At 61.4% G+C, this 13,794-nt stretch overlaps 2 protein-coding genes across 4 annotated transcripts in view; both read left to right on the forward strand.

Annotated features, from left to right (window-relative positions):
• The first annotated feature begins 3,740 nt into the window (after nucleotides 1-3,740).
• Nucleotides 3,741-11,328, forward strand: FN3K (fructosamine 3 kinase). 2 transcript variants are annotated; one of them, XM_082705649.1, is made up of 6 exons: nucleotides 3,741-4,063; nucleotides 6,078-6,161; nucleotides 6,351-6,438; nucleotides 6,717-6,799; nucleotides 9,942-10,064; nucleotides 10,896-11,328. In XM_082705649.1, the coding sequence occupies exons 1-6, from the start codon at nucleotides 3,923-3,925 to the stop codon at nucleotides 11,232-11,234; spliced, it is 858 nt and encodes a 285-aa protein (XP_082561775.1). In that variant the 5' UTR covers nucleotides 3,741-3,922; the 3' UTR covers nucleotides 11,235-11,328. The 2 variants fall into 2 exon arrangements, with proteins under 2 accessions (XP_082561775.1, XP_082561774.1); XM_082705648.1 differs by having other exon boundaries at nucleotides 3,744-4,063; nucleotides 6,078-6,229; nucleotides 6,347-6,438.
• Nucleotides 11,329-12,538: 1,210 nt separating this feature from the next.
• The window catches only part of TBCD (tubulin folding cofactor D), a 154,651-nt gene continuing 153,395 nt past the window's right edge, over nucleotides 12,539-13,794 (forward strand). The window contains exon 1 of one of the 2 annotated variants that reach the window (XM_082705650.1): nucleotides 12,539-12,920. In XM_082705650.1, the coding sequence (XP_082561776.1) occupies nucleotides 12,737-12,920 (184 nt within the window). In that variant the 5' untranslated portion in view covers nucleotides 12,539-12,736. The remainder of the gene's footprint in view (nucleotides 12,921-13,794) is intronic. The other variant, XM_082705651.1, reaches the window with a different exon arrangement.

Genomic DNA, 13,794 nt, shown 5'->3' on the forward strand with positions numbered 1-13,794 from the left:
CCTCCTGTCATGTGCATGCTCTCTAGCCCTCTCTCAAATAAATAAAAGAAATCTTAAAATTTTCAAAAAATAAAATAACAACTTTTATACCTAATTTTGCACCTATAATTTTTTATATGTGTATATTATTTTTATATAAAGAGTTGTTATGGGGCACCTGGGGGGCTGAGGTGGTGAAGTATGGGCCTTTGGCTCGGGTCATGATCCCAGGGCCCTGGGATTGAGTCCCACATCAGGCTTCCTGCTCAGTGGGGAGCCTGGTTCTCCCTCTGCCCCTCCCCCTGCTTGTGTTCCCTCTCAGTCAAATAAATAAAATCTTAAAAAAGCTGTGGGCGCCTGCGTGGCTCAGTGGGTTAAGACTCTACCTTTGGCTCAGGTCATGATCTCAGGGTTCTGGGATCGAGCCCCGCATCGGGCTCTCTGCTCGAGGAGCCTGCTTCCTCCTCTCTCTCTGCCTACTTCTGATCTATGTCTGTCAAATAAATAAATAAAGTCTTAAAAAAAAAAAAGTCAAAATTATATAAGCTGCAGACCCAGAAGCCCGGAACCTAACCCAAGCGCTGGTGGGTGGGTTCGTGAGAGCCCCTCTCAGCACATGTCATCCCAGCACAGAGATTGCATTGTTCCCTGGGGGTAGGTCTGGGCTGACTGGGGGGCAGAGGGGATGAGGTTCTGACTGGGGGCCGCACTTCCAAGGGCAGCTGTGGGATGGGGTCCTGGCAGCAGCCTGCCTCCTGTCCTCACCAGGGCAGCCTGCTGGCCTCTGGACTATCAGGGAGATTTGGCTAGACACAGGATGGACTTCGGATTCAGCTCCTTGACTCCTTGGCAGCAAGACATTCGAGCCCTTCAGGGCAGCCGTGAGCACCCCAAGGGCTGCCAGAGGCAGGGGTGAGGGGTGTCTCTGGGGCCATTATACTTCTTACTGAAATGGGAATGTTGTATCCAAACACATCATGGTCTGCCCCTGCCAGAGTACCACCGTTTCCACAGAAGGAAGTCCTCAGATAACCGAACTTGACCTTCCCACCTCAAAGCTGCTGCTGCTTTTCTTTTTTAATAGTTTTTTTTTTTTTTAAGATTTTATTTACTTGACAAAGATCACAAGCAGGCAGAGAGGCAGGCAGAGAGAGAGGAGGAAGCAAGCTCCGTGCTGAACAGAGAGCCCAATGCGGGGGCTGGATCCCAGGACTCTGGGATCATGATCTGAGCCAAAGGCAGTGGCTTTAACCCACTGAGCCACCCAGGCACCCCCCGCCAAGCTTCTGAGCATCCTTTTGATGAGAATGGCCCTGAAACTTTGATGCCTCTGCCTGAAACAGGACGTCAGTTCTGTGCCCTCGATGTGGTCTCTGGCTGCGTGTTCTGTGTCTAGGGGCCTCCGTCGGTGGTATCCTCCCAGTTTTTGCCCTGTATGGGATCGTGAGTTCCGTTTACCATTACCACAGTAATGGTAGGGCCCAGGACCAGCACAGGAGGCTCTTAGGTTAGCCACTGGAGCTTTGGCTCCCTCTTTCATAAAGGGGGCTGATAATGACACCCACGCGCTGTCCCAGTGCCTGCCTGTGGGTGCTGCTCCTGGCTCCCCACTTGCGGGGGACACTTCCTCGTCCTTCCAGTGGAATGTGCTTCCAAGGCATCTTGCATCAGATAGCCTGTCTGCTGCGTGGGTTTCCTCTTGGGCAGAAGAATTGCTCACACTGGAATATGTGCAGAAACAGCACAGAGATGAAGGCTTCTGAGTTCTGAAGAGGTGGCAGAATTCCCCTCCCTTTCTCAGAGCAGTCATCTGCCTGAGGGGCATGTCCTCAGCACAATTCCTGGTGGAGGCCAGAGCGATGGACCAGAAGGGACACCTGGGCAGTGTCTCTGCTGGCTCAGGCTGCAGCCAGGGCCTTAGGACTCCAACCCCCAACCCTGCTGCCTTCCTGGGGTCCTTTTTCTGAGCAGTTTTGCAAAAGCCCTACCCAGCTGTGGGCTGTTTTCCTTCTTGGTGTCACTGGACTCTGTGTCACTGTAAGGGTTCTGAATAGGCAGGAGAGTCCAGTGTATGCGCATGATCTCATCATTATCTCAGTCCCCCTGCCTCAGAAAGGGGACTCAGTTCATGGGGTTGCTTGGATGTCCCTGATCACATCTCCCAACTGAACTTCTAACCAGCTGGTGACCAAAACTCACACGTACCTTTGAGAGGAGGCCAGTTTGCAAAGTTACAGTGCTCCCTTTGGCATGTGTCTTCACATGGAGGATTTGGCTGCTCAGACAGGAGCTGGGAGGTCTGGGAAGGGACCCCAAGTTCCTGGGGTCCCATCTTACAGCACCAGTAAGATGCTGTGCCACTGTCTGGCTGCCATCTGCCACATTCAGACCCTGCTTGGGCAAAACCATGCCCAAGGCTCAGTGAAGACCTGCATCTCCCCCATGGTGCCTGCAGGCTCATGGGTGCCAACTCTGGCAGCTTTGGGACCTACTTTAGAGCCAATATTTGTAATTCTGAAAAAGAGAACAGAGAAGACAGGGAGGAAACCCTAAAGAGCTGAAGACAACCTCAGAAGGTAGAAGGACCAAGTTTCTGTCCTGAAACAGCTCACCTGCACTGCCTTGGGGATGGCAGGAAACTTATCCCAGCCACCTCTTGGGGGAAATTGTCAGATCCTGGGGACACAGAGAGGACCCTAAAAGCCTCCAGAGAGAGAAGAGTTTCCACACAAAGAGGAGGAATCAAAAGTGGCCTCAAACTTCTCAATACCAAATGAGCAGGAAAGTAATGGAGCAGGACCTTCTTGTTTATGAAGGAACAGGACCTCATTTCCAACCTGGAATTCTATACCCAGCCAAAATGTCAATTGAGAATAAAGACATTTGCAGAAGTGTAAGAGCTCACATCTCTCCATCAGGAATCCTTCCTCAAGATGCAATAAGAAGGTGGGCTTCACCAGGCTGGGAGAAAAAGTGTAGGAGGAGGAAGACATGCAGGGGTAGATGCCTTTTCCACAGATGGACACAATCTCTCCCATCCCGCCTGCGGTTCTGCAATGACCTTGTGCATGTGTGTGCATGTATATTTTTAAAAAGATTTTATTTATTTATTTATTTGACAGAGAGATATAGAGCGAGAGAGAGCACAAGCAGGGGGAGTGGCAGGCAGAGGGAGAGGGGGAAGTAGGCTCCCCTCTGAGCAGGGAGCAAGGCAGGGAGCCCCTATCTCAGGACTCTGGGACCCTTACCTGAGCTGCAGGCAGAGGCTTTACCAACTGAGACCCCAGGCGCCTGCAGCATGTGTGTTTTGAGGGCAGCAGGTCTCTTACCAGGGGTTCCATTCTTAGTAGGGTGGGCCACTTGGTATCAGAGCCCCCAGGGCACCCTCGGCCTGTGATGGCCACCAAGTGCCCGGATGAACAAGCCCAGCACCGGCGACGGGTTCACTGGACAGTGTCTGGGCCAGGGGATGTGGTCAGGACCCCCAGCCGTGTCCCGACAGTGCGAGACCTAACTGGGCCTGTGACCCGTGTCCCAGGGACAGCGGACCCTACCCTGAACTGTGCCCTGCGTCCCGCTGGGGCTGGGCCGACGTCCAGCAATGGTTCGTGCAGCCTCTGGCGGGAGGTGCTGGCAGGGCGCCCCGTGGGTGGGCCCCACCGAGGGTTGTCGCGCGCCCCGCGCGGACGCAGGCGGACGGCGCCGCCCCCACTCCAGTCCCCACGGAAAGGCCCCGCGGGCCCTCGGCCTCCGGCCGGCTCGGTCCCCCCACGGCGCGAGCGGGCGGGGAGCGCGGGGACCGGACGCCGCGGAGGACCGCGCGGAACCCGCAGGCCGCGCAGCCCCGGAGCCGCCCCCTTGGACAGCGGCTCTGCAGCGGCGGCTCCGCCCCGGGCCGCGTCTGCGCCCTCCGGCCCCGCCCCGCGCCCTGCCCGCCGCCGCGATGGAGCAGCTGCTGCGCGCCGAGCTGCGCACCGCGACCCTGCGGGCCTTCGGGAGCCCCGGCGCCGGCTGCATCAGCGAGGGGCGCGCCTACGACACGGACGCGGGCCCGGTGTTCGTCAAGGTCAACCGCCGGACGCAGGTGCGGCCACGACACCCCCGCGGCCTGAGCCGGAGGCTGGAGAGGGGAGGGCGGACGCGGGGCGCCGGGAGCGGGCACCTGCGGGGCCGCGGGGCTCCAGCATTTTCTAAGGACGCGGGGCTTTGTCAGCGGGTTCATAACCCGCGTTCGCTGTTATTTCTCTGCCCACCGAGCGTGGGGGGCGCGAGGCTCGGCGTCCTGGAGCCCCGGGCTGCGTCTGCTTCTCCCCGGGCCGGCCTCAGGCTCCCCGCTCCACAGCGCGTGGGTCCGTCTCACCAGGCAGGAGGAGCACCTGGAGACCAGGCTCGGTGAGGGAGCGCGAGGGCCCGACCCAGTCCCCCCGAGTCCGGGCCTGTGCTCGTGTTTGAAGCTGGGTAGTTCCTGCTTAGCGTTTGCTGTTAAGTACACTTTCCCGAATGGAGGTTAGCCTGGGCAAGCGCACCCCGGGTGCCGAGGTTGACTCCGCGAGGTTCCCCCGTGGCCCATGAGCCAGGGCCTGTGCAGGAGTTGGGGGTGCTGGCTACGGGCTGAAGGACTTGCAGAGAGGCTCCTCCCTGTCCCCCTGCAGCACTGCCCACCTGCGGTGGATGACGGTTGGGTCTGGTCCAGGGAACCGTCAGGGAACTTCCTTTCAGAACCAAAAGCCCTCCAAATAAGCCCCACCTCCTGGGAAGCACTTTGGTTTCAGGGTCCAGGCAGGCTGCAGAACCCTCCTCACTGAGTGCTCCCCCAGGCCAGGATCCCACCATCTGACCTTGAAAGCCTAGGTGCCGGCACAAGTAGGTGAGCAGACAGCAGGGGAGGCCCTCGGGACACAGGCTGTCTGGAGCCCAGGTGTTCTCTGCTCCTGTATGTTTGGGGGTTCGCTAGCCCTGGGAGCGCCGCTGGGATCGCTGGGGACTGCGGAATGTTCCCTGACACCAGCCACCCCTTCCTTCAGAATCCTAGGTGTGGGCTGGTGGTGTGGAGGACGCCTCGCCTCAGTTTCCCCTTGAGTACTCCGAAGTAAAGGGTGTGATTCTCTGCCCGTGTGGACGTAGTACTTTGGCCTCATGAGAAATAATTCTTTAGCCAGATGTGTTCACATTAATAACCACACTTCTAACCAACTAATAGTGTATGTGGGGTGAGAGTTCGCCTGGTCTAAAATCGGGGTATTTGTGGGAAATGTTTCAGAAATGGGACGGCTCCTGCGTCCCAGCAGAGGCTGTTCCTTCTGTCTTGTTCCTGGGGGGGTGTGAGGCTCCTTCCCACCCCCAGGCCCTGCTGCCTGCTTATCTCTGGGGACAGGCCCTGGACCCGAGCCAGGCCCTGCTGGCCTTCTGCCCTGCCTTCCCTTGCCCCCCCGTGTGTATCCCAAGCACTCAGAGATGCGGCCTCAGGCCCCCCGTGTGGTGCTCCTGCCCTGCTGGGATTGCCTGAGGCTGTGAGGTGGGCAGGAAGGGGACCAGGTCCAGCTCCACAGCCTCCACTAATCCACACTCTGAGGCACCCCACTGTACTCCCTGGCACACCCGGCCCTCCCACAGCCCCCCCCATGGCACCACCCAGAACCTCCACAGCACCCCAGCTTACCCCCAGGACTCCCACAGCCCCCTGAGGTACCTCACGACCTCCATTGCACCCCATGGTACCTGTGGCCCCGGCAGCATCCTGCAGGACCCCACTGTACCCCCAAGCACACTCGACACTCCCATGGGCTCCCCGCACCCCACCGTACCCCCAGCACCTCCAGCACCTCCTCTGCCCTGGGCTTCCCTCCTCTCAAGAGGAAGCACTCGGGGCGGGGGCATCAGCGTCCTGCCCACCCCCGGCCGCAGGCACAGCCTCATCCTGCAGCCTCTTCCTATAGGAAGTGGCCCACTTTGCACTCCACTCTCGGAGAAGCTGATATCTTGCTCTCCAGCTAGTTTTCCGTAGGTGCAGGTCCCAGGTGCTTGGGATCCCGCACGGCGGCTCCTGTCCAGGGCGGCAGAGGCCCCTGCTGGACTCACGGTGCCTCTTTCGGACGCAGGCCCGGCAGATGTTTGAGGGGGAGATGGCAAGCCTGGAAGCCCTCCAGAGCACAGGCCTGGTGCGGGTGCCTCGGCCCATCAAGGTGATTGACCTGCCTGGAGGTGGGGCTGCCTTCGTGATGGAGCATCTGAAGATGAGGGGCTTGAGCAGGTGCGGGAGTGTGGGGGGAGGGAGGAGGAGGAGAGGGAAGGGGGCAGAGAGGAGTGTTTCAGGCCCCACTGGTGCGGGATTCCCTGCGTGAAGCCGTGGCCTCGCCTCTTTCCTCAGTCAGGCGGCCAGACTGGGGGAGCAGCTGGCCGACCTGCACCTTCACAACCAGAAGCTCAGGGAGAAGTCGGAGGAGGAGGAGAGCACCCTGGGTACGTTGGTGCGCTTCTGAGCGCCCTTGCCCCCATCCTGGTGTGCCCCGGGGGGTCGCGCTGAGTTTTCCCGGAGCTGAGCGGCACCCGGTCGCCCGCGGTGCTGCTGCGCAGGAGAAAAGGCTGGGGGCGCCCACAGGTGGGTCGTCGGACTAGCTCCGGACGCGTTCCTGGCCAGCACTTTGGGCCGGGGTGCGGGCAGGGGGCGGTCGGGGATGGCGCCCATCGGGCGTCTGCTGGGCTCTGGCATCGAAGACAGCGGCTCTTTCTGCCCACAGGCCGCAGGGCTGAGGGAGCCGAGCCCCGGCACGTGACCAAGTTTGGCTTCCACAGGGTGACGTGCTGCGGCTTCATCCCGCAGGTGAGTGCCGGCGTCCTCTGCGCACCAGGAAGGCGCGGACTTCCAAGCTCCGAGCTCCGAGTGCGAGCCTAGATCCTGCGATGGGAAGGCGGAGGCCAAGTTGGCGGGGCGGGGCTCGGAGGAGGGGGCGGACTGCGGGGGCGGGGCTCGGAGGAGGGGGCGGGCTGTGGGGCGGGGCTCGGAGGAGGAGGCGGGCTGTGGGGTGGGACTCGGAGGAGAGGGCGGGCTGTGGGGGTGGGACTCGGAGGAGGGGGCGGGGCTCGGAGGAGGGGGCAGGCTGTGGGGCGGGGCTAGGAGGAGGAGGCGGGCTGTGGGGCGGGGCTCGGAGGAGGGGGCAGGCTGTGGGGCGGGGCTCGGAAGAGGGGGTGGGCTGCGGGGGCGGGACTCGGAGGAGGGGGCGGGGCTCGGTGGTGGGGGCGGGGCTCGGAGGAGGGGTCGGGGCTCGGAGGAGGGGGCGGGCTGTGGGGCGGGGCTCGGAGGAGGGGGCGGGCTGTGGGGCGGGGCTCGGAGGAGGGGGCGGGCTGTGGGGCGGGGCTCGGAAGAGGGGGCGGGCTGCGGGGGCGGGACTCGGAGGAGGGGGCGGGCTGGGGGCGGGGCTCGGAGGGGGCGGGCTGCGGGGGCGGGGCTCGGAGGAGGGGGCGGGCTGTGGGGCGGGGGCAGAGCATCCAAGCAGAGGGCGCAGCAGTGCAGAGACCTCACCTCAGGAGGTTGTGTGCTGAATGTGGGGTCTGAAGTGGGCCGAGGTGAGGCAGCGCTCCCGTCAGGGATCAGGTCCTGGTTCCCTACTCCGGGCCGTTGTAGTTCTCCTGACACAAACTCTCTTATTTCCAAGTGTATGGAGACATCTGGGCAGGTCAGTGTTAACCATTGGACTCTTGATCTCAGCTCAGGTCTTGATCTCAGGGTCACGAGTTCAAGCTCTGTATTGGGTTCCACACTGGGCATGCAGCCTACTTGAAAAACAAAACCAAACCAAACCAAAAACCCAGAGAAACACGTACAATTCTGTGGTTTTTAGTATATCCCCGAGTTGTGCAGCCATCGCCACTGTCTGATTACTGCACATCTTCCTCACCCCCAGCAGAAAGCATTTACCAGTTAGTAGTCACTCCCCAGTCCTCTGCCTCCAGCCCTGGTAACACATCACCTCTTCCCGTCTCTACGGATTTGCCCATTCTAGGCATTTTGTGTACAAGGAAGCCTGTACTAGTTACCCTTTGGTCCCTCCCTGTCTCCTGTGTGGGCAGAGGGCAAGTCTCCAAGGTGGGTGGTACTTGGGGTAACATCCTTATGAAGCCTGAGCCAGACTTAGGGCTCCCAGCCACTGGGCGGCCCTTGCATCTGGGGTCCCGTGGCCCACGGGTGGGCCTCGCATCCGGGGTCCCTCAGGATCTGTCCACACAGTGCTTTCCCAGATTTGTTAGGACTCTGTAAGCCTCTGCTGAAGCCAGCTCCCCCGGGTTACACATCTGCCTGGAGCTGGGGGCCAGAGGGGCCGGATGGAGCTTGGTGTCCTGCTTCAGATGTTAAGAGCTGTGGGCTCCCCAAAGCCCCACTTGACCTTGCACAGTGACTTTTCAAGAACCAAGGAATGAAATCACATACAAAATCCCAATCTGTGAAGTCGGTGAAAATGGGGCTGGTCCATTAGGGACCCAGACTGCCCCCGTGTGCCCCTTTAGACTCCAGAACCAATGAACCTATTTAGCTCAGCTTCAGCTGGCCAGAAAGCGGTGAGGGACCTGGGTGGACACTTAGTCCACCTTAAGGTAGGACAGATGGTCCTGCGTGGAGTGCCTGGACCAGCCCAGAAGTTCCAGGAGGGTCCTGCTTTTTGGGAGGGATGCGTGGGCCTTCAGGGCTTGCAGCCATTGGTGGGTCAACCCTGAGCTGTGGCAGCGGGCTACTCAGACAGCTGTGTGCTAAGCCCCCTTGGGACCACTGGCATTTCGTGCACGGCCACTCCCTGGGCACATCTCTAAGTGCTTTATCCAACACCAGTCCCCCAGTTGCCATAGCAACCTTAGGAGGTAGGTGTTGTTATTGGACTCTTTTTATAGATGAGAAAACAGAAGCACCGAGAAGCCAAGAGGAACAGGGAGGCCATGCGGCTAGCGAGTGGGGGGCCAGGATTTGACCCACAGCCCGGCTTCAGAGTGTGGGCCCGACCCCCTCACTGCCTTGCCCCTCTGTCAAGGTGAAGGCTGGCTCCCACCAGCGGTGCCCTCAGGTGGCCCTGCCTTTGGCAACTCAGGCCCAAGTCCTGCCCTTTCTGGGTGAGGGGATCACAATCCCTCTGTCCAGGAGGAGGGACCAGGCTGGCCAGTGCTGGTGTCCTGCTCCTGATACTCAGTTTGTGTCTTTTATACCCTGGCCATCCAGAAGGGAGATGGAGCCTTGGACAGACAGATGGGGAGGGAGGAGCTGCCGTCCCATATGCCTCAGGCTGTTTGGGGAAAGGACCTCCCCGCCTGCTTTCAATTTTTTTTTTCCAAAGATTTTACAAGATTTTACTTATTTATTTGACAGAGAGAGAGGGAGGTCACAAGCAGACAGAGAGGCAGGCAGAGAGAGGAGGAAGCAGGCTCCCTCCCCACTGAGCAGAGAGCCCGATGCGGGGCTCGATCCCAGGACCCTGAGATCATGACCCGAGCTGAAGGCAGAGGCTTTAACCCACTGAGCCACCCAGGCGCCCCTGACTTTCCTTATATTTAGGTTCTTCTCATCCCTGAAATCTCCTGTCTGACACTAGGACGGCCGTTCCGACTCTCTTTTGACCAGAGCTAGCATGGCGTAGCTTTTCTATCCCTTTAACCTATTTCTGGCATTCTCTGTAAAGGGCACGTCTCGTACACAGCTTGGAATTAGTCTTTTGACTGGGGTACTTAGACACCTTGCATGTAATCCTTTTACTGATATGGTTAGGGCAAATCTGTCTTGGTCTTTGTTTTCTACCTGTCCTATCTGTTCTTTGTTTCCCTTTTCCCTCTTTCTCCGCACTCTTTTGGGCTGAGTAGCTTTAATGAACCCATCTATCTCCTCTGTGGGCAAGCTGTCGTGTTTGCTGTGTCTGTTCATGGTTGTGCCTGGGTGTGGGCAGTCGCCTTGCAGAGCTGCAGCACAGCCCCATCTCATCGTCCAGGTGAACGAGTGGCAGGAGGACTGGCCAACCTTCTTTGCTCGGCACCGTCTCCAGGCACAGTTGGACCTCATCGAAAAGGACTATGCTGACCGAGAGGCACGAGAGCTCTGGTCACAGCTGCAGGTGGGTACAGATGTTTACTCTTGGGGACAGGGGCTGTCCTTTTCTGAGCCCATTGCATTTGTGTGGGGTCCTCTGGTGGAGTGGAGCCCGGGAGCAGAGCTGGTCAAGTGTGGACACATCAGTACCTGACTATTGGCCTGATGGGGAACCTGGGAAGGGGATGGTACCTGAGGACATACTTGGCCCTTGAGTGCAAGTCTCATGGGCTCAGTCACCAAGCACCTAGCCTCAGGCTTTGCTCATGTGACACGCAGGAGCGTGGCTCATAAGCGATGGTTTACTGTTGCTTTCTTATCCACTCTTACCCTGTTCTTTCTCAAAGCAGGGATGTCTCACCTCTTAGAGATGTGGGCAACAGATGCCCTGGAGTGACTAGTTTGAGAATGTAACTCTCCAAATGTGAAGAACAGAATTTTCGTGCCAATCCAGGGTGAACATGCAGCGGGACATTTTATTTGACTCACTAATGAAGTGGCCCGTAGTACTGGGAGGAGTCGGCCCGGGTGTGCTGAGAAGAGAAGGGGCAGTAGAGAAAGGTTGCTGAGGTGCCTGAAAACCCCTCCACTCAGGTTATTCGGCTGGTAACCTGCTGGGCCACATCCCCTGAGGTCTCTACTGAGTGGACATCATTAGGGCTGTGGAGCGCTCAGACCTACATTTGTAAGAGTAAGATAAGGCATTCTGCTGGACTCAGGGATCCTTGTTCCTGGGCTTCCCAGACCAGGCTGTGGTTGGACCCTGAAGAAACACGAGGTCATCTTTGCCTTATTTCCAAGTATTGGATGAGGCAGCCGTGGCTCATAGTCCCATGGCAATCTTTATTTTTCTTAGGTGAAGATCCCAGATCTGTTTCGCGGTCTAGAGATCGTCCCCGCCCTTCTCCATGGAGATCTCTGGTCGGGAAACGTGGCTGAGGACGACGACGGGCCCATTGTTTATGACCCAGCTTCCTTCTATGGACATTCTGAGTTTGAACTGGCAATTGCTTTGATGTTTGGGGGGTTTCCCAGGTCCTTCTTCACGGCCTACCACCGGAAGATCCCCAAGGCTCCGGGGTTCGACAAGCGGCTGCTGCTGTACCAGCTCTTTAACTACCTGAACCACTGGAACCACTTTGGGCAGGGGTACAGGAGCCCGTCCCTCGGCACCATGCGGAAGCTTGTGCAGTAGTCCCCAGCCTGTACTCCTGCCGCCTTGCTTCACAGATGAGGGACGGGGCAGCACCAGAGATGGCTTCGGGGACCAATAAAGTCAGGGGTTCAGGAACCACGGTGTGAGTTGTCTGTGCCTCTACCCTCCTTGCAGTTGGGCTAATGGACAGGGGGCCCAGGGCACCTGACAGGTTCCCAACAGGCTCATTACATTCGGTGACCTGGGGGAATTCGGATATTTTCATGGTAACTGTTGCAGAAATCACACAGGTCTGGGATTTGTGTAGGAGGAAGTTGGGGTCACACGTCCCTGTGGACTCGGGCTTAGACAGAATTGGGGACCAGGAGATGGGTCTCACCTCTGGAGCCACCTCTCTGGGGCTGAATGGATCTGTGAGTCCACCCTTGCCGAGTGGAGGCCCTCAGTATCCGGGCTGCGGCGACCGGTGGTGTGCTTAGCTAGCACCCCGTTCTTCATCTGCTGTGTTGGCGGCTGGACGGCAAGAGAACCCCGGACAGTGGGGTGGGCCCGCTGGGGTGTCAGGGGTGTCCCCTGTGCTCAGGTGGCCGGGTTGGCCGGTTGGTTGGGGACATCAGGGCTGACATCCTTGAAGGGGGGCTGGGGCAGGTGGCATTGGGGCGGGGTCTAGGGGGCACTGGCCCTCCGCGCTGCGTCCTGAAGACGTGGCCACGCCTTTATTACTTCTTGTAAAATTTCCAATTTCGCGGGGTAGCGGTGCCCAAACCTCTCTCTTCTGGGGGTGTGACTGTCCAGCGGGCCTCCCGTTAGGTGTGTCGGGGTGGGGTAGGGACGGGGTGTGGGGGGCGGGGCTCAGGGCCTGGGTCTCTCCCGGCGAGTGCGGGGAGGCGGGGGTAGCCCGGCGCGGGTGTGGGTCTCCCGCGACTCTGGCTGCGACTCCGCTCCCAGCGCGGGCCACTTCCCCCCTCAGCCCACCGACCCGGGGCTCAGACCCGTCCCCCAAGACAGGCTCAGACCCCTCCCCGACTGAGACCCACCCACAGGCCCCGCCCAGAGCTCAGACCCCACCCCCGGGCTCAGACACCCCCCCAGCCCCCGCAACAGACTCCGTCCCTCCCCCCTCCCCCGCCCTCAGACTCTGTCCCCGCCCCACCTCACCCGCGAGCTCAGACCCCCGCCCCGCCCCTCGCGGGCTCAGTTCCACACCCCTCCTGGGCTCCACCCACGAGCTCAGAGCCCCACCCCGCCGGCTGGTGGGCCCCGCCCCCAGCCCGCGCCGCAGTCTTCGCCTGATCGTCTCCCTGGACGCGGGCCCCGCCCCCCGGGGCTCGGCCCCGCCTCTGCACTCGCTCTTTTGGCGGCCGGCGCGCTCCGTAGCGGGTCCGAGGCGCGAGGTCGGAGGTCGTGGGGCGGGGCCAGCGTCGGTAGCCGCCGCCTGTGCTTCAGCGGTCGTCCCTCAGCCGGCAGCCGCCCGCCTTTCCCATCCGGTGCTTGCGCGTAGCCGGGCTTCGAGCCCACGGGCGCAGGCCGGGACGCCAAGGATGGCCCTGGGCGAGGAGCCGGCCGCGAGCGCGCCGGAGGACGGGGCGGAGGAGGAGGCGCTGGCCCACGGCGGCGCCCTGGAGGCGTTCGGCGAGAGCGCGGAGACCCGCGCGCTGCTCGGCCGCCTGCGGGCGGTGCTCGGCGACCGGGCGGCCCAGGAGGGCGCCCTGGAGCGGTTCCGAGGTGCGCGCGGGGCCCCGGCGCGGTTGCCGGTGTGCGCGCTGTCGGGCTGCAGCTCGCTCCTGGCGCGAACCTGTGGGAGCCGTGCGCTGGCGGGGCGGCGGGGCGGCGGGGGCGGCGGGCCGGCGGGGGCGGCGGGGGCCGGCGGGGGCGGCGGGGGCGGCGGGCGCTCCCTCTCCGCCGGCCGCTGAGGAGCGGTGCGGAGGGCTGGGCGTGAGGGCCGTGGTGTGCACCTCCGCGGGGCGGCCGGGAGTCCTCGGAGTGCCCGCCGAGACGGCTGTGCGGACCCGGCGGCGGCGAGAGGAGGAGCCGCCGCGCACCCGCGGGCCGCAGACAAAGGCGCCGGAGGGCGGGGGAGCCGATGGCCGTGCGGTCCCGGGGCGGCGCCCGTCGGCCTGCGCCCCGCGGGGCCCGGCGGGGAGCGCGCAGGACAGGTTCCTGGTGTCCAGCCGCCGAGAGCCAGCGGCGGGCGGCGCCCTGGGCGCAGGTCTCTGATGACGGAGGAGGCAGCGACTCCCGGGGTCGCAGGGTGGGAGCGGAAGCGTGTTGTGACTCTGTAAAGCCGTCTTCGCGGGCCCTTCGGCTGAGGGAATTTCCGCCGAGGTTTGCCTTCCCGGGTTTGCGGGGCCGACGCTCCGACTGCAGGGACGGGCACGGCGGCGGCCGGCTGCACGCGCGGCGCGGTTCGCAGACACACCGCAGGGGTGACGCGCGCTCGCCCCCTGGGCCCGGAGCTGCGTTGCCCTTCGGAGTCTGTTCCCTTGGTTGTGGGCGGGGGGTGGCAAGCCCGTGTCCCGAGCACAGAAGTGTTGTGGGGTGAGGGGCGTCCCCGGGGAGAGCCGGCTTGCCGTTCCCGGGACGCTGGCAGGTGTGGCGC

This window comes from Mustela nivalis (assembly GCF_964662115.1).
Source record: "Mustela nivalis genome assembly, chromosome: 17".
NCBI lineage: Eukaryota > Metazoa > Chordata > Mammalia > Carnivora > Mustelidae > Mustela > Mustela nivalis.